Source organism: Crocodylus siamensis, chromosome 13 (genome assembly GCF_052110815.1).
Source record: "Crocodylus siamensis isolate JL-2025a chromosome 13, ASM5211081v1, whole genome shotgun sequence".
Classification (NCBI taxonomy): domain Eukaryota; kingdom Metazoa; phylum Chordata; order Crocodylia; family Crocodylidae; genus Crocodylus; species Crocodylus siamensis.
The window spans coordinates 24,666,640-24,690,252 of record NC_143407.1 but is presented as its reverse complement, the minus strand read 5'-3'; the positions used below and the strand labels follow the sequence as shown (position 1 = coordinate 24,690,252).

The window sequence follows — 23,613 nt, the reverse complement described above, 5'->3', positions numbered from 1 at the left end:
CCACCCTTCAGTAGTTGAAGATTGCTGTTAAATCCCTTCTGTCTCCTCTTCTCTAGACTAAATACGCCCAGTTCCCTCAGCCTCCCCTCAAAAGTCATGTGCCCCAGCCCACGAACCATTTTTTTTTACCTTGTGCTGGACCCTCTCCAATTTGTCCACATCCTTTCTGTAGTGGGAGTCCAAAACTGAACACAGTGCTCCAAATGTGGTCTCACTAGTGCTGAATAGAGGGATATAATCATTTCCCTTGATCTGCTGGCAACACTTCTACCAATACAGCCTTCTTTGCAGCCAGGTCACACTGTTGGCTCATATCCAGCTTATAGTTCACTGTAACCCTCAGGTCATTTTCTGCAGAGCTGCTGCCCAGCCAGTCAGCCCCCAGCCTGTACCGGTGCATGGGATTGTTTTGTCCTAAGTGCAGGACTTGGCACTGGTCCCTGTTGAACCTCATGAGATTTCTTTTGGCCCAATCCTCCAATTTGCCTAGGTCACTCTGAATCTTACTCTTACCCTCCAGCATATCTACTACTGCTCCCAGCTTGGTGTCGTCTGCAAACTTGCTGAGGGTGACTCTGTGCCATCTTCCAGACTGTTGATGAAGACATTGAACAAAACTGGCCCCAGGACTGACCCATGGGGCACTCCACTTGATACTGGCTGCCCGCTAAACATTGAGCCATTGATTACTACTCTCTGAGGCCAATGCTCCAGCCAGTTTTCTGTCCACCTTACAGTCCATTCATCCAGCCTGTATTTCCTTAGCTTATCTACGACAATGATATGGGAGACCGTATCAAAAGCCTTGCTAAAATCAAGGTACACCACATCCACTGGTCTCCCCACATCCACAGAGCCAGTCATCTTGTCATGGAAGGCAGTCAGGTTGGCCAGTCGTGACTTGCCCTTGTTGAATCCATGCTGATTGTTCCTAATCACCACTTTCTCCTTCAAGTGTTTAGAAATGGATTCCTTGAGGATCTGCCCCATGGTTTTTCCAGGAACTGAAGTAAGGCTGACTGGTGTGTGGTTCCCTGGATCTTCCTTGTTCCCTTTCTTAAATATGTACACTATGTTTGCCCTTTTCCAGTCACCCAGGACTGCTGTTAACCATGAGTTGTCAAAGATGATGGCCAATGGCTCTGCAATCAAATCAGCCAACTCCCTCAGCACCTTTGGGTGCATTCCACCTGGCTCCATGGACTTGTGTATGTCCAGCTTTTGTAAATAGTCTCTAACCTGTTCTTTTGCCAGTGTTGGACCTCATGAGCCTGCTTCCCAAAATGTGTTGCCTCATGCAATAGTCTGGGAGCTGGCCTTGCCTGTGAAGACTGAGGCAAAGAAGGCCTTGAGCATTTTAGCCTTTTCTACATCCTCTGTTACTAGGTTGCCTCCCCCATTCAGTAAGGGACCCACACTTTCCCTGATCCTCCTGTTGCTACTGACATACTTGTAGAAACCCTTCTTGTTACCCTTCACATCCCTTGCTAGTTGCAACTCCAGTTGCGCTTTGGCCTTCCTGACTTTATCCCTGCATGGCAAAGCGATGCTCTTATACTCCTCCCTATTTATCTGTCCAAGTTTCCACTTCTTATAAGTTTCCTTTTTGTGATTTAGTTTACTGAAGAGTTCCCTGCTAAGCCAAGCTGGTCTTCTGCCATACTTGCTAGTCTTCCATCTGGATGGTTTGTTCCTGCACTCTCAGTAAGGTTTCTTTAAAGTACAACCAGCTCTCCTGATCTCCTCTCCCCCTTAGACTGGCTTCCCAGGGGATCCAGCCCATGAGTTCCCTGAGCAAGTCGAAGTCTGCTTTTCTGAAGCTGTGGGTGCTGACTCTGCTGTTCTCCATCCTTCCTTTCCCCAGGATCCTGAACTAAGTAATCTCGTGGTCACTGCTGCCCAAGTTCGCATCCACTGCTACATTCTCCACCAATTCTTCCCTGTTTGTCAGCAGCAGGTCAAGAGGAGCATGGCCCCTAGTTGGCTGCTCCAGCACTTGCACCAGGAAGTAGTCTCCAACACTCTCCAAAAACTTCCTGGATTGCTTGTGGCACTGCTGTATTGCCCTCGTGGCAGATGTCAGGGTGATTGAAGTCCCCCATGAGAAGCAGGGCCTGTGACAGGGAAACTTCTGCTAGCTGTTTGAAGAAAGCCTCATCTACCATTTCCTCCTGGTTTAGTGGTCTATAGCAGACACCCACCATCACATCACATCACCCTTGCTGCTGTCCCCTGTAACCTTAACCCAGAGACTTTCAACAGGCCTGTCTCCAGTTTCATACTGGAGCTCTGAGCAATCATATGGCTCTTTTATATAAAGTGCAACTCTTACTCTTCTTCCTGCCTGCTTGTCCTTCCTGAACAGTTTATACCCATCCATGGCAGCAGTGCAGCAGTCATGCAAGCTCCCCACAAGTCTCTGTTATTCCAATCACATCATTGTTCTGTGACTTCCCGTTCTTCCTGCGTGTTTCCCAGGCTCCGTGCTTTTGTGTACAGGCACCTGAGGGTAACTAGTCTATTGCCCTGATTTCTAAGGAAGTATGAGAGCACCTCCCTTGTTGCCCCTTCCTGCTTGCTTTTCCTTCAGGTCTCCTGCTTCCCCGCTTACCTCGGGGCTTTAGTCTCCATCCCCTGGCTGCAGCAGGTCTGCAGCAGCTGTAAAGATCGGACGCTTCAGTGGGGCTTTTTGGTGCTTTAAGCTAAAGCTGATCCAATCAGTTATTGGATAAAAGTGGCAAAAAAGCCCCAGTAAAGCACTGGGTCTTTACAGATGCTGCAAAGCTGGGTTGAAGTAATGCGCTACCTCTTCTGGACATGCGCAGGCCTGGCACAGGAACTCATTGAGTTTAAAGTGCCGTTTTTGTTGAGTTTTTTTGTCGGCTAGCACCCTGAGATTGTTGGTCCTGCACTTCTCTGAAACCATATATCTGTGTGCCCATCCTTTACTAGTCAGTGGGAAACACTGTAGACTAAGAGACATGCTGTGGATGACATTGTCCTTTCCTCTCCGTGTTAGCCTGAAGAAAACTGTCTGCAGAAAGCAAAGTTTCATAAGGCTTGAGCAACTTTGGCGGGGGAGGCTTGGGGAGGGTGACATGCAAGTGAGATGCTGGGGTTCACTGCCTTCAGTTTAATGCATGATGCATGTAGTGGAGGAGGCTGCTCGCAACTGCGAGGTAACACTTGGCTTCCTGAGGCCTTTCTGAACAGCGATGTGTGTACCATTCTCAGGAGGGAGTGGAGGCCTTAATGAATTGGTAATTGTTTGAAATGGAGTTTCCTGGCTTGCAGAATCAAGAAGCAAGTGCAGATTCTTCAGATGAAGACAGTTCTGAGGAAGAGGAGGATGAAGAGGAAGATAGTGGAGATGAGGAGAGGACCAGTGACGAAGTAGATGAAAACTTTCGAAAGCAGCTGATGAATGTCCTACAAGCAGGAAATGCTTTGGTAGGTGATGCAAGGCCAGCAAGATAATACCTGCTTAGGAGAGCATGGAGGGAGGCTGGGTAGAGTATGTTGGAGCAATATAGTCATCCCTCTTCCTTTCCAGGCCATGAGACTCCTGATCCAGTCATCCTTTTATATGCATTTGAAACTTACAGCTAGGCTTTCAGAGGGAGTTGGGTATTTACATCCTGCTGAAAGCCAGTGAGACTGGGGCACTGAATTCTAATTTTGAGCCATGGGCTTGGATTTGCGAGCTTATGTCTTCAAGTAGCATTTCTCAAGCTGATGTGTGTAGTATACTCATGCAGATGTGCAGCAGACTTCTAGAGGGAAAGGGGACTGCCAGTCTTTGCAGAGCCAAAGTTTAAACTCATCTTCACACTGACACTTCTCTCTGGTGCCACTGCTAGCCGTCTCTCCTAGTTTAGTTGGAGTGGCAGAGGCTCTTCTTAGCTTTTAGGCTTGAACTCAGAGGAATTGAAGTCCTAGGTGGTGGAGGAAAGGGGTCACATACGTTAAAACAAACGGTGACGTGCGTTTAATTTCAAACAAAAAAAAAAAAAAGGGAGGAGATGAGAGTGACGAGGATGTGGATGATGAGACCATGATGGCCCTCGACGAGAACCTCTCAGCCCTCTTTGCTGAGCAGCAGAAGCGGGTCCAGGCCAAGAAGGATGAGAGAGACAAGATGCGGAAGGAGAAAATCTTACGGAGGGATTTTAAGATTAAGGTAGGAGGCAACTGGCCAACATCGGTCTTCACAGCCTGTTCTTGGAGAGTAAGGTGTCTGTTACTGTGTGGAATAAGCTGGTGAGGAAACCTTGCAGCTTAAGCTTGCATTAAATTGTGAGTCCCTTGAGTTAGGGACTGTCTTCTGAGTTTGTACAGCACTTAATGCTGTGTGATGGTAGCCCATGACTTGGGCTTGAGGGTGCTACTGTGAAGGCTGAGATTTTGAGCGGTGAGTGATGATTCTGAACCCCGTTAACTTTTATGCATCCAATTGGAAACCTCTTTAAAAAACCAGCCTGCTTTTGCAGCGGGTAGGTACTTGGCACTGTTTAATGTGCTGCTTTTTAAGGCACCCAGAATCATTTTAGCAGCCACTTGGCGTCAGCTCTTTCCATGCGTTTCAACTTCTAAAAAAATTAAGGTCTTGGAGACTGAATTCTGCATTAGGGGGGTGAGGGGAAAAGAGTTGTTCTGTTGTAAGGAGCTGGGACATCTCTGTATCATTGCAGTTAACGTGTGTGGGGTTTTGTTTCTCTTCTCTCCTTAGCATCGCACTGTGATCCCTGTGCACGACTAACTGTGTGTCTTAGCTTGTATTAACATACATCAACTACGTAGTCATGTAGTTACCATGCACAGGGTCCTATTCTGTCTTCCAGCTCTATAAAGCCATGTAAATAACCATAGCTTTTATCATTTTGTAACCACTAGATGTCAGCATGGCTTGTAAAAGGATTTGAGATTTCTTAAACTGTTTCATCAGGTGAAAGAACCCCTTAGCAGTAACTTAGACCTGTTGTCAAATCAACCAGGACAAAAATTTCTCTGGTTTTACACGTTATGTCAGTCATACCCAGCAGTGTGTTAGCATTACATTGGCATGTAGGTCTGGGAGTTGTAGGGCCATGTTTTCAGCTGGTTGAAATCATTGATGTAATCTGAGTTCTGCCGCCGACTGTCGGTAGCACAGAGACCTGTTACCATTACTTCTCACAGAGTAATGTCAAATGCACATCAAGCTGAAACCAAACTTAAGGCTTTCTTCCGTCTCATTTGGTTTCATTCATTTTAGAAATCACAGGTACCAGTAGTAAGTGTTCAGTTTTCTGATGGAAATGGGAATCGCCAGGCTGGTGGGTGCCACCTTTCAGGTTGATGTGTGGAGGGAGATGATCCTGACTGGTCCAGGTGGTTTGTGGTACCTGGTCTCTGTGGCTTCCCACCTGAACACCGAGCTGTCTCTTTAGGTGCTGGACCTCGTTGAGGTGTTCCTTACCAAACAGCCTGAGAACCCCCTGGTGTTCGATACCATCGAGCCTCTTCTCTTGGTGATTGAGCAGACCATGAGCAGTGATTCTGACAAACAGGAGCAAGATTTCCTCCAGAAAACAGCCAATATCTTCACGTAAGTGTCTGGACTGCTGTGCCTTTTAAAGCCCTTGGGCTCCCCTTCTTGCCCTTGGCTCTTTCTAAGTTCAAAGGAAATTGCCAAAATTGGATCAGGCTTTCCTTTGACTTGGACGTGATCAGGAACAAGAGAACCCTGATCCATTTTTAGCCTCTCTCCTCCAGGCTTCCCCCACTGGAAGAGCTCAAGTGCAAAACACGGTGGGTGAAGGTGAAATCCCTCATAACGTATGGTCACTGTTACGAGCTTGATCCTGTGCCACTAAAGTCCACGGGAGATTTTCCATAGACTTCAGCAGGCGCTGCGTCAGCACCTAGGTGTGACAACCCACCAGGCTTACAATCTGCTTGGGCTAGAGTGAAACCGCCTGACAATTTACTCTGGTTCTAAAGGGCCATGGAAATCTTACAGCTGTCCTGGTGACAGCCGTGCTGCTGCTGGCAGGTTGTGCAGTTGGATGGGGAGAGCACTAAGTTGTGTGTTTTTTGGTGACCTTTCAGTGAAGAATCTCACTCTGCTGCTGGAGGTTATTTTAAGAAATGTGCTGTCCTCGTAGGGGGGGCACGTGGGACTGACGCATTCCTACAGGCTCAGCCTGCTGGCCTTAGTACAGCCTGCGTGGTGGGGGACAGTGTTTTCATGAGAAGACTCTTCGTACGGGGAAGCAAAACTGCGAGATGGGTTTGGTGGAGGGGAAGGGCTAGGGAGTGTTAGGATTCATTAAAGAGCAAGGGGACGGGCTGATAGTACAGCCTGGAGCTGGGCATGATGTGCCATGTGCTGTACGTGGCAGTCCATCTTCCCTTCCACAACTCCGCTTCTGAGCACTTCTACCCTGAGCTGCTCTTTCACCTCCAAGATCACTGCTGGGGCAGAGAACAACTGTGCAGGGCTCTTGCCCTAACTACATTTGAAGCCACCAGATTCATTTAATCTACAAGCTAAAGGAGAATTGCCAGTGTGAACAGCTGCTCTGCAAGCAGCCATCATTAAACTGAAGCTGACCATCCATTTCCTCTTGTCCTAGCACTTGCTGCTTCTCTGCTGCCTGTGTTGTTACCCAGCAGTGAGCTATATGCTGGGTAGTCCTGGGTCCTACCAGCAACTTGCTCAGAACAGACTTCCTAGGTAATGGCCTTGAATTCTTATTGTGTCGGCTGGAACGCTGTCTTTTCAGGAACCACTTGTGTCGAGCCAAACAGTACTGCAAGAGTGTGGGTGACATGCAGGAGCACTTGCACACGCTGATGGACAGCCTGCTGAAGAGAGCTTGCAAGCATAGTGACTCCTCTGTGGCGCTCTACTTCTTCAGGTGGGTAACAAAGCAGGAGCCCTCTTCATATTTAGAGGCTTTGTTTAAGGTGCAGATATCTGGGATGACAAGGTCTGAGCTACATTTACTCCTGGTGTATGTGGGAGCAGCTCCATCACCTTTTAGAGGAGTTGGCTTTCCCTGCATAAGGTCTTTTGCTTTGTGTCCGAATGCCATGAGCCACCTAGCATGGCAGTGGGAGGGTGAAGCCAAACTGAGGCACCTGGCAGGGGAGATCCCAGGATCGCTGAGGTGGCTGGCTTTCCCAGGGTGAGGCCTGTCCCTTGCTCTCTGGGCAGGCTGACCCCTGAGTATTTCCCCAGTGCAGGAAACTTGACTGCATAATTTTGTGGTAATGGGAAACTGCATTTGTGCTTTCTCCCTGGCTTGCTCCTTGGCCTTGATTCTGGTTGATCAGGATGAGCCCTAGTGTAGCTTCAGGCTTGGTATCTATCTGCAGCAGCTGTTCTGTATGCACCTTAGTGGCTTGTTCCCCCATCTGCATTTCACAAGGAAATGCACTGAGGATGCTTAGCTGCCCTATGCAGAAGGAAGCTAAAAGCTAAAAGGTGTGTAACTAATGGCACTTGCTTCTCAACTCTTTAGTGCAAGGGGGCTAGGACCTTCCCCAGTAGTGCTAATGCCCATATGAATGATGGATGTCCCTGGAGGCTGGGGAGGGGCACGGGGGTGGGGGGGGGGTGGCAGCAGGGAGCTCCTGCAGATGGCTGCAGCGGTGTTGGTAGCAAGGAGTGGGGGTTGCGAACGCCAACTGGTGGTCCATGACCCCCTGCAGACGCTGCCAGCGGCCAGTGGTGATCAGTAACTGCTTGCAGATGCAGCCAGTGGTGTCGGGGGGGAGGGGGAGGGGTTGGGTTAGCAGTGACCGCCTGCAGGTACCACTGGCAGCATTGACTGTGCTTCTCTCAGGGGGTGCACCACCGATCTGGGGGTGCATGTGCACCTGTGGGCGCCCTGTACACATCACCAATGAATGCCCATGTGGCTTTTTTTCTCTCTCCTGTCATGCCAAAAAATGTGTGTCACATCATATTGGTCTCTTCCCATTCCTGATCCTCAGTAATGCCACCTGTAAATGAGGATGCCTTGACTAAGTGCCATGGATACGGTTGGCATTGGGTATGGTTCACCTTTTCAGTTTCCCTCCCCCTGCCCCCTATGCTGCCTCCCCATCCATGGTATCCATTTGGTGCCTCCATCTTATACTTGGACTGTAAGTTTTGTAGGGTACTGGCTATAGCACTGCTGTAGGAAGAGACTGTTTGGAAGTGTTACCCCAGTGCAAATGCAAGTGGCAATCAGGGCTCTGTGATTAGCAGGGATCCTGGTTTTCCTTGATTTAAAAAAAAAATCACAAATTCTGTAATAAAACCCAAAATCCGTGATTAAAATTAAATGCACATGGTATATGCCTAAGCACCCTCTTCCCGCTCCCCCCCAGCCCCTTGCAGCCTGGAACTCTGCCCGCCTGCAAAGGGCTTGCTGCAAAATGTGGGTTTCTCTGCTAAATTGAGAAATCTACCTTTTATTCCAGTTAAGGAGGGAAATCCGTGTTTTACTATGGTTTTTTCCCTGTGGGAAATGGAAAACCCAGTTCCCTGGTGATTAGTCTGAGGTGGAAGGTGTGGAGCCAAAACAGGATACCATTTGATATGGGAGTCGGTCGAATACACAGTGTATTAAATTAAGGGAGCCCCTGCAGACCTGTTCGTGGTACTCCTTGGTATAGAAAACTGGGCACAGCTACTTGCTTGCCCTATCTGACATATGGCCTGCTTGCTAGTTCCTGAAGACACCAGACTGCAAATACCTGGATACTGGTGTTTGGACCCTCCAGTCGGCACAGCCCTCCTCCCTGTGTTTTTTGTTCCAGTGCCTCTCTGTACCTGTTCAAGGTATTGAAAGGAAATGTGGCCAGTGAGGCAGCAACTCCTCTTTCACCAACGAAAAAGAAGCTGAAGAGCAGAGAAGGGCCCTGTGACCAAACAGACCAGGTAGGAGAGCTGGCTCCTGGGTTACATGGCACCGTAGGGGCGAGACTTCAGGCGGGCTTGTACTGTCGCATTGTTCTGTTTCATGGCTGTAGTCATGCTGTTTTTTGCTGTCCGATGAAAGGATCTGCCAGTGACCTACCCCTTCTCTTCCAGAGGTGCGTTCGCCCTCCCTTCACCCTCCCTAGTTTGTCCCTTTGGTGCCTGCCTGCCCATGCAGTGCCTGCTTGCAATTAGTCTTCAACGGTCACTAGGGGGTGCCAGCACTCGTCAAATCCAGGCTACTTGGGTAATCCTCCCGACTCAGTCCCGACAGTGATGCTGCTAAATGTAGCTTGGTCTCAGACAGCCCCACCCTGATGCCTCTTCCCATTTGCTCCTAGCCTTCTTGTAAGAGAAGCAATGAGGAACGGCTGGTGGTAGCAGACTAGAGACCTCGTGTTATTTCTCATGTCTTAAGAGTCTTAAAAGGCTCCATGTGACTATCTCACACTGTGCCACAGGCTCGGGGTAAGCAGCCAGGCGGGAGGAGAACCTGAACATGCTGGTATTCCTTTTGGATAGTAGTCATACCCAGGCAGTCTCTTCTTTGTTAGACTCATCCTTAGATCTGGGTTTCCATCTGCCCATCCCAAGCAGCCACGTGTGGCAGCCTTGCTGCATAGTGGCCTCTTCCCCCTCTCCTGTGCCCTTGTTGAATTACAGATTACATGGTCTCTGAAGTCAGAGCACTGGTGAATGTGGTTGCTTAGCACAGCTACCCTGGCATTTCCCCTAGGAAGTTTCGTAGGGGGTAGCTGCCAAACCCAGATTATTTACCTAGGTGTCTCCTGCCTTGAGTCATGGAGGAGGATCAGCCTTCTTCCACCTAAACCTGTCTAGCAATTACTGCCTTAATCCCAATGGCATTTCAGTGCAGGAAGAAAGCAACAGGTCTGCCTAATATATTACCTTACTCACACACAGGGGAGGGTTCAGAAACCATAAGCAGTGAGATAGTATTTGCTTTTGGAAAAGTACCCAGGATTTTTTAAGGCTTAGTGAGAGTCTGAAAGCATTAATCTTATTTACTCATTGGGCAGGTGTGTCTGTTCTTTGCCAGTCCTTCCTGGTATGAGAACCAAAACACAAGTATGGTGCATACTTGTAGAAAGAGTATCCAGAACATGGGGTTGGGGTGATGGGAAGCTATGTTGAGTTGCACAGAGAAACATTACTGACGCAGGGGTAGGGCTACACTCATACATGCAGCTCGGATCAGCGCTTACCTGGCATTGGAGCAGCTTATGAAATTAATGACTGGGTCAGAACTGCTGTCCCGGCAGAATAGGGGAGCCCTGTAGGGGCCCAGAGAGCAGGTTATGTGAGGCAAACGCACAATAGGTGTTATCGCCCCAGGAGAGCGTACAAAACACCAGCAGACTCACCCTATGCCTGAAGAAGGTGTTTGTGCCTGAAAGGTTGCAAAGAACAATTTTTCCAACTATTCAGTCGGTCTAATAAAAGATATCGCATTTACCCAAAGAACTTTGTCTGCCTATGTCCTTAAACCAGCATGGCTACAACCGACACCTCCAATAGTATTTGACATGCATGATCTGAAAAGCCCAGCAAAGTGGAGCTAGAGCACAGCCTAGAGTGGCCAAGAGTAGGAAGACTCCAGTGACAAGAGAAGTAGTTTTACCTGAGAGAGAACTAGGAAGTTAAGGACAAGATCTGTTATCTTGTTTCTGATAGAGACATGTCAAAGCTTTACTAAATACAGGCAGTTCATTACGAGACCTAAGTTTTTAATGCCAGATTCTGAACTCTGCACCACTTCAGATTAAACTAGCTGGCCTACATATGGGAGCCCAGTGTTAACTTAGCTCTGCCACTAATCTGTGTTGTGGCCTGGGCAGGTCACTTGGACAGAGATTTTCAAAGGACTCTTCAGCTAGCTTGAAAATCACAGCGTGTGTGTGTGTATGTAAGGGGGGGTTATATGTGAAATTTCCCCACCTGTACGAAGGGAAATGAGGAAGGTTTAAAATCTGTACGGTGGCTGTAGAAATGCTGTACCTCAGTCAGTGCAAAAAAGGTGGTCTGTCCAAGGCTGGGCATTGCATGCCTTGCATGCTTCGAACTTGCAGGATTTGGGATGAGGGGTGGTAAGAGTGTGTAACACTGAGGATGCAGTAGGTTTGGAACTGGCACCTAAATTTAGCCAAGAGCATTACGTTCTGCAAATGTTAACGCGTGCTTCCTGATGCAGTGGTATTAATAGAGTTGCTCCATTGTTACTGATTCATCCTTTTGCTTTATTTGCTGTTTTTTCCAGCCTTCTGGCACAGGCCTTCTGGACCTGGGGAGGGTGACTGTGATGTATCAGGAGGCACTGAGTGGATTCTTGACAAAGCGCAACTGTGCCCTCACAGGCTCCATGTTTCTTGATCTCTTCAACCGTTTCCCGGTAAGCATTGCTAGAAGCAGGGGGCCCTGTCTATATTAGCCCTGCTGATCCCCTCAGACAAAGAGTGCGTTTTTATTTTTTGCATTGCTGCAGGCTGGCAAAACAGCTGCAAGACTTTCCGGGGTTTTCCCATGTTTAGTCTAACACGCAGAGGACCGTGCTGTTTTTGTGTGACTTATCACTGACTGTTTTGACAGCGCTGCTACTACAGGAGTGGAGCGGTGTTGCTGCTGGTGTCGGGAGTGTCGAACTGAATGAAGACAGCTCTTCTTAAGGTGTCTTCTGAGGTTCTGCCTTAGTACCTCTGCCCAAGATGGCTAGTGATACTGGTCCAACTGTCTTTATACGATGGTGCATGCAGGAAACAATGGAGAAGTCAACTTGTTAGGAAGTAAAGCAAAGTCGGAGAGGAGAAGCTAAAAACAAGCTGCTTTGAGCCATCCGCACGTTCTCGGTTTCTTTCAAACAAGACTTGTGTATGCGTTCTCATCTCAGATAGGTGGAAGCTGCAGTTTCAGCACCAGCACTCTTGAGGTGATGAGGAGAGGTGTTGATTGTGGCAGGATTAGTACTTTGGCCTGTATTGGGACTCGTACCATTTAAACAGGCTACCCGTGTACTCTGCTGGGCCAGCACTTTTCAGAGTCTAGCCAAGAAACGGTTCCTGGAAACCTCTTAGCTGGCTGTGAAACCTTGGGACTTCAGATACGCAGAGGCTTTTGGCTGAGTGAGCTGGGTAAAGAGAAGTTGCTTAGAGAAGTCGCTTTCCCTAGCATCCTCAACCTTGTAAAAGTGGGAGAGACTGGCAGGCATGTATTGTGATCACTGGGCATCATTTGCCTTGAAATAAAAATCGGAAGATCCCTGACCTGCCGCCATCCATCTCTCCTTGGGTTGGCGTGGCAGTGTAATTAGCTGCACAGCAGACAATGACTTTTGTGGCGAGCTGTTCTCAGGGTGAGTGTGTGTGGGTTTATCAGGAAATTGAGCCTGAAGAGGAAAAACCTGAGACTATTTCTGAACTTCTGGGACATTTCTGATATTCTGGTGCTTGGCAGTGTTTGAGGGAAGGGATTGGGCATTGGACTACTTTGGGGCTCATTGAACTAAGGGAAAGAGACTTGAGTATCAGAGAGAGAAGGATCCAGGTGTGGATATGTATATTTTTTTCTAGATTGTGGGACTGCCCAGGTACAAAGAGTTGGCAGGATCGAGGTTGGAGTCAGGCATGCCAGACAAAGCTCGCGGGGTAGAAATTTGACCTGACTAAGCAAAAGGAGTTTTGCCACTGACTTTGCTAGGGCCAAGATTTGGCATGAGCAAAGCTGGTAAACAGTGAGCTGGTGCTGGTCTGGGTAGCCTTTTCTAGTTGTGTGTTATATTCAGGTATCAGGACACAAAACAGCAGACCAAATTCAGACAAACCAGGCCTGCAGGCAAGCGCTAAATAACAGCCCGGATCCTTCTTTGTTACAGATCATGTGTAAGCCATTAATAGACACCATTGTCGAGTCTGTGACGGCAGGAGCCAGGCAACATCAGCAGGTAAGCAGGAAAGCAAACAAACAAAGTGTGTTGAATGGTAATTTGGAGACAGCACTTAATCACTGTATCGTGAATTATGCTTAACACGCTTATTGCTGCCTTCAGGATTGCCCAGTTCTGAGAAGTGGGCTTCCCAGGAAGTGCTCTCTGAGGAGCGCAGCTTTGCCAGTGCAGGTGCTTGAGCTGCTTTAGAAGGTGGGTTATTTTCCTGGTGGCTCCTTGTCTTCTCAGCTCATGAGGTCTGTCGCTAGCTCCCTTCAGGGTACTTGGCACTTCAGATGACAGCTTTCTGCCTGGCAGGATTAAGCCCTTATTATTGTAGATGATACCTTGAGCTTCCTTACCCACGATTTAACTGCTTGGATGTCATTTGGGTCAGGCACTGCTTTTATTAACTCGTATTAGGAAATCCCTGCCTCCTCATGTTAAGAGCTGACTACCTCACAGTGGGCTCCAGGAGCAGTGCTCTTTTTCCAGGGAGCTACTTCTAGCTGTTTGCACTTTCCAGGCTAAGTGGTTCTGTACCTAGGTGGAGACCACCTACCCTAGTGATCTGACTTTCACTGGTGGATTGTGTAAGCTGAACTTCGCCAAGTATTAGTAAAATATCTCAGGGGTGGCTGCACACTGGGGCTGTTTCCTAACCATGGGGCTGATTCTTTCTGTTCCAGTGCCTCCTGTAGAGCTAATAACCAAAACTCCTGCAGGCCACCCTCAGCTGTAAAATGCACCTCGTACTTATGCACCCCCACCCCTTCAACCACATGCACATGCAGTGCCTGGACTGACCTTTCCATTTTTAAAATAGTTGGTTTATGGTTTCTGATCACTGAAAGAAATATGGGGCGTCAGACAAGCAGTTCTATGATGGATGCTGTATGCTGCCAGTGTAAATTACTTGTAAAGCTGCTTTATGCTGCAAGAATGACCTTTGTGTAAATGAGAATTGGGTTCTTAGTGATTCCAGTTAGACCTGAGAATGTTACACTAATAACAAGCAAATTAATTATAAAACACGTCCTCTCTCCTGCCCTCGGGAGATCAGTACAGCAGCCCCAGCAGAGAGCTTCATTTACGTTGATATCTGCTTCTCCCATGGGGAAAGAATATTGTTTTCTCATAGTGATTCCCACAATTGCATGTGCAAGCTTCATTTCAGGCATCGGTTGGCAGGGGTCTTTAGCATGGTGCATGTGTAGAATGGTAGAAAACAAGGACTTGGATATAACCTGTTCTAAGCAGAGACAAAAGGGGAAGAAACTGGATGGAGGAGTCTGGAGTAGCAGCTGACACGCTGCAGATTGCCGTGATCAACTCGGCTGATCCTTTTGATGAAAAATACCGTCCTGTGCATTTGATATTCAATCCTGTATGCTGGTGTAAGTTTAGCCCAGTAGTCACCAGCCTTTGGCTGGCCCATGGGAGAGCAATACTGAGCAAGTAACAGGCCATGGGTCATCATGCTTCGCTTTCCATGTTCACGTCAGTTGGAACCTTTCAGTCTCCAGTGATTGAGCAATATCCATGTCTTGCTGGCAGCTCACTGCCTGTGAGCTATGGGTTGGGGAGCCCCTACCCTAAACTGTTTTTGTTCACGCTCAGGGTGGGTCTACCTAGACCTTGCCGCCTTGGTGACAAAGGGAGATGTCCCAGTGGCAGGGCTGTGTTGGGCTCGATGCTGGGCAAGGGCACGGCATTGGATGCTGCAGAGATTCTGAGCTCCGAGGCTGCCATAAATCGGAAAAACTCTGGGGTGAGGGTGGTGTTGCGTAGGCGTAGGATCTTACCGGGACCAGAATATTGACATATTGCTGCAGTGGGTCACAGTTACCTTTTGGCTCGCCTGCTTTCTTTGCTGCAGTTAAGATTAGGGATAGCCAGGCTGGGACAGACCTGGAGTCTGCCTCATCCAGTGCACTCTCTGGCACTAACCCAGCCCAGGTGTTTGCAAGGAAGGTGTAGTGGGGAGACCTGAGATCACCCCCTCTCATCCGGGATAGCTGTGATCTCACATAGTCAGAGACTGGCGTTGAAGCCTGAGAATGAGCCTAGCATCTGGGTCAAGAGGTTTCTCATAAACGTGGTCTGTGAACTCCTGAATAATTGTGCCAGTGTGATTCAGGGAAGCAGCATGGGCCCCGAGCAGGGCAGTGAGAACCAGCTTCTGGCTGTGCTGGGGAACCTTGGGCAAAACTTATCTTCTTAGCATGTCTGTGCACCGCCTGTCTTTTTTTCTGGCACTCTCTGTAGCTGGTAAGCGCTCTGTGTCAGGGACTTCTCTTGTGTGCACACCGTGGTGGGGGCACTGTTCAGTGCAACTCTGAGATGCCTGTAAAACAAGGGGTGGAAGGGACCGCGATCATAGATTCCATCCCCCAAGGGAGTTAATGAGTAGCTATTAAGGGGTAGTACCTTGGTGTTTCAGCCACGAGCGAGTGGGACTCCAGTGCGGCACTGCAGGCTTACCTGAGTTGGACACTGCACAGAAGGGTCCATGTGGGTATTGGGGCGATGTTGGATAAGGACTGAAGGATCCTTGGAAACAAGGGTTTGTTGGTTGCGGAAGGGAAATGGGCCAGGGTTAGGCACCGGCCTAGAGTGTGGGGGATCTGGGTTCAAGGCTTTGCTCCACTGTGAACTTCCCCTGTGACCTTGGGCAAGTAATTTATGTTTCTTATCCTATTACACCAAAGTGGTAGTTGTGAGACACCAGCTCTTGACGCTTGCACATAGTTCAGGTGCTGTTACCATCTGTGCCGAGATGGAAGTGCTTCACAAACGTAGTCCAGTAGCTTGGGGGTTAGGGCACACGTCCAAGGCGCAGGCAGCCTGTGTTCCAGCCCCCTTGTTAAAGCTGGCCTGCTGCCCCCTCCATTCAGTATTTATTGGACACAACAGATAAACCAGAGTAGGGAAATTTCTGACCCTTTAGGGTAAGTGCCCAGGCTGGGACCCAGGGTCTCATGCCTCCAAGGCAGCATATATCTCGCCAAACCATTTTCCATCGGGCTTGTTCTCCTGCTGGCTCTGTGCATGTTTCTTTCTTGGTTACGCTGTGGGCCAGCCTCAAGAGAAGAGCTGGACAGTGTGCTGGGCAATGTCTAGCTTGTGACTTGGTGGTAGGAACTGATTTCTTTGGGAAGTGGGAAATGCAGGTTCAAATCCCTTCTAGGTGAGTGGGGACATCCCCAGATGTCCTGCTTCCTGGGCAAGTGTCCTAACCACTAGTCAGTTGGGCCACAAGGCGGGAGGGCCATTCTCTTCTTTTGATGCCTGCTAAATTATGTATTTTTGGTGAGGAAAGTTTCAGGTCTTGCCCCATGTTCTGAACCAGGGCTTTCTACTTCTCCTAAGCATCTAAGCACCCATAGCAGGCTCAGCAGAGAGAGAGGTGAGATGAGTGTAGCTGCGTGGCATTGAAATTGGGCATAAGTGCCAAAAATTTTGTGTTTACATACGTTCCACTTCGGTGCTGGAGGGTGAAAATGGAAATGCCTCGTTTGCTCTTGGAGTTTGTGTATTTTCTTAAGAGGTGGACAAACGTAGTATTTTTTTTTTTTTTTTACTTACTAGAAGGCTGAAACCCCTAACCCCTTTTCTTCCTCTCTCTGCCACTGGTTGTGTGAGGTCCACCAACATGTAACGTGAAGCTGCACAGAAGAGGCCTCTCCATAAGTTTTTCTAACAAAACTAGATTGGCAAGGAGTCTTTCTTGGAGACCTGCTTGCATTCGTGTGCATTTAAAATGCTGTCTTAATGGCAGGCCTGGACAGTGAGGGGAAGGGATGACACGGTTACAGCCCCTGAACCGGAAGTCTGAGAGCTCTTGCAGGTCTGGCATGTTAACTGTGACTTTGCAGCTAGTGATTGCTAAGGGCAAAATTGTTTTCTGTGGTGGAAGATGAGAGCATGTGTAGATATGGAAACCTTCACTCACGTGGATTGATAGGCTCAGTGGGTCTCCACAGGCCACTTTATTTCTAAATATAGTCTTAGAAAAAAGTTATAGTTGCTCTGGACCTCTGTATATGTGTGTAGACAGGTGCATGCGTATGCACACAGGGAGAAGCAGCATAAATGACAGGTTGCAGGATGTTCGTCGATCACCTGCACTGGGATAGGGTGATGGCACTGCTTTGTATTGCCATCCAAATGGTGCTTGTGTTAGACCTTTGAGCTGACTGACCGCTGACAAGTTGTATTTCTTATACCGCAGGGAATTATGTGCAGAAAAATTCAAAATTATGCAAAATTAATTATTTTTTTTCACAAATTCAAGTAAATATAACGTTATTTGAACCTTCTTTAGACATGCATGCGGGTACTTGTGTGGATGTTGTGGGATGTGGTCGGGGTGGTTGTCGGGGTGTGGGGGGGTTAGCGAAGGTGTGGGGTTTGTGGGTGGGAGCGTGTGGGGTTGTGGGGGAATGTGTGCTCCCCTGCCACATGCTCCCCCTGCAGGCTCCCCGCCAGTACAGCCCTGCTGCCTCCTTGCGCACAGCCCCTGCTTTCAAATCCCCCCCGCCGTGCACAGCCACTGCTATCACATGTGCCCCACACCTGCACACAGCCCCCACTGCCACATGCCTCCCCCCAGTACAGCCTCTGCTGCCACCAAGCCTTCGGGGCACTCCTGGTTGCAGCAGACAGAGCCCCCAGTGGCGAACAGCTTCAACGAATCCTGGGTGCTGCCCATGGCAGCACCGAGCTGGGCTAATTCGGCCTGCTGGCAGGCACCTTGGGGCCAGCACGTGGGGCTCGCGGCACTGCAGGCAGGAACCACATGGAGCCCCCCAGGCACTCGGCTGCAGCTGTGGGACACTGGGGACTCTGCTTGCCCTGGCCAGGAGCGCCCCAAGGGCATGCCACCGGCTACTGCCACCACTGGCAGGTGTTGTGCATCGTGGGGTTGGGGGCATGTGGTGGGGGGCCCACACCCACCCACAAACCTCATGCCCATGCCCCTCCTTCCCCCCGCAATACACACACAGGCCAGGAGCTACACCCCAGGGAATGATGTGATATTATGCAATTATGCGCAGTCATACATTTTACACACAAAATGACATGAGTGCATAATTCCCTGGGGTGTAACTTTGGGTGTACATGCGCCTGTTGGCAATTAGATGTTTTCCCTTAACTAACCAGAACGCACGCGGCATATTAACAGCGGTAGGCATGTTGCGCTGCCTGTCCTGCGCTGTTGGTTTTGCAGGACACTGATTTCCAGCGCTGTCAACCTGACATCTCCCATGAGCATTGCACTCCTTCTTTTAAATTCTATTTCAAGATATATGTGCATAGGCTCCTCTTCCCAGCCTTCTCCTATAATGTGGTTTGGTCTTATTGCTACAATTGTTTCCTAGGAGAACTTGACCTTCAGATTGCTTCCCTCAGCTGTGTTGCTCTGGCTGCAAAATGTTCAATAGGAGCGCAAGCCAATTGTTTTCGCCTGTGCTTTTTGGAGTGTAAACAAGAGATCAAAGTGTGTTTTATCTTGTGATTGTTGCATGACTGAGCTACATACCAGCATCCTCCTGAGCCATAGGTGGAGAATGTCTTCCTGGCTTATTTTTAGCACCATCCATACCTGACGTGTAACTATAATAGCATTAAGCTCAGGGCCTGCTTGCGGTCCTGGGCTTGTCCCTCCTGGCAGCAGTAAGTTATGGTGACACGCTGTCTGCCCAGTCCTTTTGTCTGACACGCGTGTCCAGCTCCTACCAGTTTGGGGCAGGTTACTGAACGTCACCAGCCCCCTTTCTTGAACTGCTGGAAGGAAGCATCCCCGGTCTGCAAGGATGTTTAATATGTTGAATGAGCATCTGTGGATGGGGGTGAAGAAAGGAAAGTTTGGAGGATTATTTATAATCTGATACCATTTTTTTTTTTTTTTTTTTTTAAAGAAACTCCAGCAGAGATCAGGGCACAACTGCAGGGGGCTTCCTATGTGGGTGTAAGAGCACATAATAACTGACTGCTGTTATGCCTGTGTTACAGATGGAGAACTGAAAACACTGGTATTCTCTTAATTGGGGCCATGTAAGGAGTGTTGGGTTGAGTTGGAGAGTGGACTCTGCTCTCCTGAGTCTCGGCTCAGTGATCTGGGGGCATCCTCTCTTTGTATTAGCATCGTGCCTTTACCGGTGGGTCTGCTGGGGTAGCTGTTGGTCTTTTCACAAGAACCCAGTGGAGCCTCTGCTTGGGATAGGATGGTTGACAGGTCCTGTCAAGGCAGCAGCAAAACCTACTTTGGTGCTGCCACTAGGCAATGCCAGGAGAATTAATTAATGTGTGGGTATGAAATGCATTTTATTAGTGTAAGGAAATGTCTATATGAAGTCACCTTTTGAAGATTTAACCTAAGTCGTGGTTTACTGAGCCTTTCAAAGTGGAAAGGCATTGGGCAGGTGGGTGATGGCTTTATATAAGCAGTGGCCCCTTGCTTGCGGCTTTGCTTGAATCTCTTCGGAGGTCTCAATGACAGGTCCATGGCCAATGCAAAATTTAATTCCCAAATCTCCTCCATTTCTCAGTGGGGACAAGTTCCTCTCACAACCTACTGCAGCGGAGGGCATTTGAGTCGGTCCCTTATCAGCTGTCTTGGCAGACAACTACGTAACTGGCATCCTGTAGGCCAGGGGTAGGCAATCCCCCGGAGCATGGCACGCGAAGGCATTTTGCTTGGCATGCTCGCCTTGGGGCAGACAGTGGGGCAAGGGGGCCAGGGCTGCGCTGCCACAACAAGTTTAGGGCCCCTCCTGGCTCCCCCGCCATGCCAACATCTTCCAAGTCAAGGTTGCAGGAGTTTTTGACGCTCTACCCAAAAACGTCGCCAATCCCTGCTATAGGCTTTCACCAGGCTTGGGTGCGTGGGACAGCGCGTATTTCTCACGTGCTCTTTGTTTGAAAAATACCATTTCTTAAACATGTATTTCACTACAATTAACTGGAGCCTTTGTGTTTGTCCACATTGTATGATTTGCCAGTCCAGCCCCAACACTGACTCCGCCGTCCTTTAGCAGTGGCGACTGAGGCTAAAGCAGGCCTGGCAGGGGCAGGAACATGATGGTGATGTACTTGTCCATCAAATACAAGTCCCTTCTCCAATGGCGACTTGGCTAGATTTCTGCACAGCTGATGTATGTGTGCAGCTGTCGCAAAACCCATAAAAATCACTTCTCTTGGAGTGTGGAGGCTTGAATAGGCACAGAGACAGAGGTCAAAATGTCACCTTTTGTCAATATACGTATTCATTACTGTTTGGAAATGGTGGCTGTAAAGCATGGTGTGATGGGAGAGTCTTTCAGACGCATCTAAAGCAGAATGTATTTTAGGCGAGTCACTAATTAATTTTGGTGGGTTTTTTCCTGCAGTGCTCCCCAAAGGGCTCCAACATATATAGACATAATGTTACAGAATCAATGTGGTTTTTTTATGCCAAAGCTGACTTGGCCAGAAAAGAGGAATGATTTCCCCAAACTGCCAAAAGTGCTCTTGGCTGGATGACAATAATGCATTTGAATGGCTGATGCTCTATGTAAATTTTTAAGTTGAAAAGTAATTAAATTTTAACATGGCAAATACAGTGAAAAAGCTGGACAGCTTCAAAGCCAGCACCCCCTGGGCAGGTGTGTATTTCTGCCCATGCCTGTGACAAACAAATGAATCATTACATGAAAGCACTTGACTTTGAATACATTTTCACGGATAGGTTTTGCAGCAGGTGGTAGGGAGAGAATTTGTTACAGAATCGTTTGAATAAGCTCCTTCTGGTAATGAAGCAAATTAAACCTGCCCAGGTAAGTGCCATACCATTTGTACTCCACCTCCTTTCCTTTTGTAAGGTGACTTGTACTGCTGGCACTTGAAAACGGAGCTGCTAAGGGGTGTGAATGGGAGCTGATTGCTAGATCCTGAGTATTTAAACAAGCCTCTTCTGTTTTTTTATCCTCCTGGTCTGAGAGATGCAGCACTTTGAGCATTTCACTGGGGGCATTGTGCCCCTGGGATTGGCACGGTGTCCTGCAGAAGGACAGTGGGCATTTGAAAGCCTGAATTAGAGCAAGTTGTATGAGTCTCTGCACGATGCATTATTAAACTAGGTGAACCTCTGGACAGCTCTGCTTGCCTTTAAATGGGGATACGAGAGAGAGAATGAGAGCAAGCTGTTTTTTATTTTTCTGTCAGGGCACTCAAACCTTTTGAGAGATGAAGTTTTTTGCAAAAATCAGACATCTGCTCAACTAAACCACTTGTCCTTGATTACAGTTTCTTGCCTGAACTGCTTGCTTTCCCCCCTTGATTTGCATAACATGAAGGGCGCTTTGTGGGGGAGGAGAGGTGGATCTGAAGGTAGAGCCAGTTTTTGGTGTCCTGGGCCAAAGGAAACTCTGACCACTTTGAGGATGATCGAGCAAAAGCACTCAGACATGATTAATGTGAAGCACTTAAACAGCCCATTGGTCTCAGTGCAACTGCTTGCAGGCTTTTATAGGAATACTCACATGTGCTAATGCTTTGTTGGATCAGGCCTTTCAAAGCGAGGACCTATAAGAGCTACTGTAGGATGGCAGATCCCAGCGTTACACTTCTGAGGCCCTTTGTTCTGCATCAGGAAGGATCTGTTTTCCCATGAAAGATGTTGAGAGGTCTAGGCATGGTCTCTGATGTTCCTTGGAAAGGTCTGTGCAACTCCGTAATTCAGGCCGTCCTGGCATGAGTCGCTTTATCACCTGTTTTAATTTTTCACTTACACAAATGAGGTAATTGAAATCGGCCCTTCAAGGGGAGCTGGAAACGTTTGACTTGGAGAGCCTGGGCATTCGCTGCATGAGTTTGCAGGGTGGCATGCCCAGCGCTGGGATGTGTAGCTGGGCTTGCACAGCATCTCAGTGGTCCATGAAACTTCTGGGGGTTTGATCTGGGCTCAGACTTGTGTGGGAGCTCCAGTGAAGCTTGTGTATCCCTGCTGTGAAGCCGTCTCCTCAGACAAAGGCCATGCCTTTGTTCCCTGTATGCTTTGAGAGATGGCTGTTGTGTCCTGTTGCAATTTTGTGACCCGGGTCCAATTTCCCACAGACAGGCATGCATTTTGCACACATAAGGCACTCGCCTATCCTTGCAAAGGCCACATAGTCTATCTGGTCCTCCTAGTAGGTCCAAATAGGTTTGGAGGCTTGAGGTAATCTTGAAGTGAACCTATTGCACCTGGCTTTTGGGGCTTGTCCTCAGCAGGGATTAGGGCATCTTCTGCCGCCACTGTTGCCCATACTGGCGAGCTGGGTTTATTCTTCAGTGTTTTTTTTGCTTCAGCACTTCTAGCTACCCCTTCAGGCAGGTGGTCTCTTCGGGACAGATGTTTCAAGGCTGCCATTTAGGCATCTACATAAATGGCCAGATGTTCAAACAATTTGGGGGGCTCTGGTCTAGTGAAAACTTGATGATGATCAAATGCTGATCTCAGTAGGAGCTGCTGATGACCTGGAGCTGAGCTCTTCACAAACATCTGGCACCAAGTGCTTGAAAATATGGCCCTGTGTGTGTTGGAGTAGTGGTCCAGCACCAGGGCCCCCGTGTGCTCTGCACTGTGCCCTGTCCTCCCACCTGGCTTTTAGGGCATCTGGAGTATTTATTCTGCTCAAGGATCCATATTTACATTCAGTCTGATGCACTCTTTAGTGCCTCCTATTTGATTTGGTCCTGGGATACAGCAAAGTCTCTTTGAGCTGAACAGGAGCCTGGCATCTCGGCAGGATCACCTCTCTTCCATCCGGTGTTGCAGCCTGCAGCTCCCCCAGCTGTCTCCGCCAGCATCAGTCCGTAGGGTGTTGCAGCCTCGGTGGTCTGGCGAAGCCAAAATGTGCGGGCAAGGCCACGTGACTGAAAGGCTGAGTAAATTCGTAACTGGCTGAATTATGTTTGCCATCTGATGCTTGGGGAGCTGATATTTTCATAGCTGGGGGCCTGACAGTAATTCACATAGGTGCACTCTGCTCAGCCCATCAGGCGCAGTCCTGTAGTAGAGTCGAAGGGCAAGTGTCTTCATGGAGCAAGTTGGAAAAGTTTTTATTTGGTTTCGAGGGTGCTGCAGCATGCTTCAGAGGCTGCAAAACTGTTTTGCCGAAGCGGCTGGAACATAGGGTTGTCGGCAACATTAGTGTTGCAAAAAAACCCACCTTGATTTGAGTTACTGGTAGTTTTGTCCTTGCTTTTATTGAGGCTGGTATTTGAGCTTAGAAGAGAGATCACAGCCTTGCCCTCCAATTTGTACGGGGCTGCTGCTCTGCCTGCTGTATTCCTTCTCGCTTTTGGCAGGAGCTGCTTTGAGCTCTGGTAGAAAGTTGTAGGTCTCTCTTTTTCTTTCTTCCTGGTGAAGATGCAGCTCGGACCCAGCCTTACAACTCATGCAAGTCAGAATTGTTGGATCCACTTGCACAAGTTGTCCTGCTGACTTGACGAATGTGCTGGGAGATAGCATTGTTACACACAGCTCCCAAAACCCTGCATGAAGGAGGTGGTGTTGCGCAGTGGTGGGGGGGCATCACTTGTGTCCCAGCCTGGTGCTTTATCCCATAGGCAGCACAGCTGGTGGGATTGCATCTGACTTGATGCAGCTGTACTCTGTGCTCCACCGTTTGGGCTTGACAGTGTTGTTTGCTTCCCCGCGTTCCCAGGCAGCAGTTTTACTAATGATCTTTTT

The 23,613-nt window shown here is 48.7% G+C and overlaps 1 protein-coding gene and 1 non-coding gene across 6 annotated transcripts in view; both read left to right on the top strand.

Moving 5' to 3' along the window:
* Positions 1–23,613, top strand: part of MYBBP1A (MYB binding protein 1a) — a 73,420-nt gene that overhangs the window by 16,727 nt on the left and 33,080 nt on the right. For all 5 annotated transcript variants that reach the window (XM_090026478.1, XM_090026477.1, XM_090026479.1 and 2 more), the window contains exons 17-23: positions 3,295–3,450; positions 4,016–4,180; positions 5,430–5,587; positions 6,768–6,902; positions 8,797–8,917; positions 11,235–11,366; positions 12,843–12,911. In XM_090026478.1, coding sequence (XP_089882604.1) covers positions 3,295–3,450; positions 4,016–4,180; positions 5,430–5,587; positions 6,768–6,902; positions 8,797–8,917; positions 11,235–11,366; positions 12,843–12,911 — 936 coding nt within the window. The remainder of the gene's footprint in view (positions 1–3,294; positions 3,451–4,015; positions 4,181–5,429; positions 5,588–6,767; positions 6,903–8,796; positions 8,918–11,234; positions 11,367–12,842; positions 12,912–23,613) is intronic.
* LOC149854106 (U1 spliceosomal RNA) lies at positions 7,118–7,286 on the top strand. The gene has a single exon (XR_016439064.1). It is a non-coding gene; the product is annotated as a U1 spliceosomal RNA (small nuclear RNA).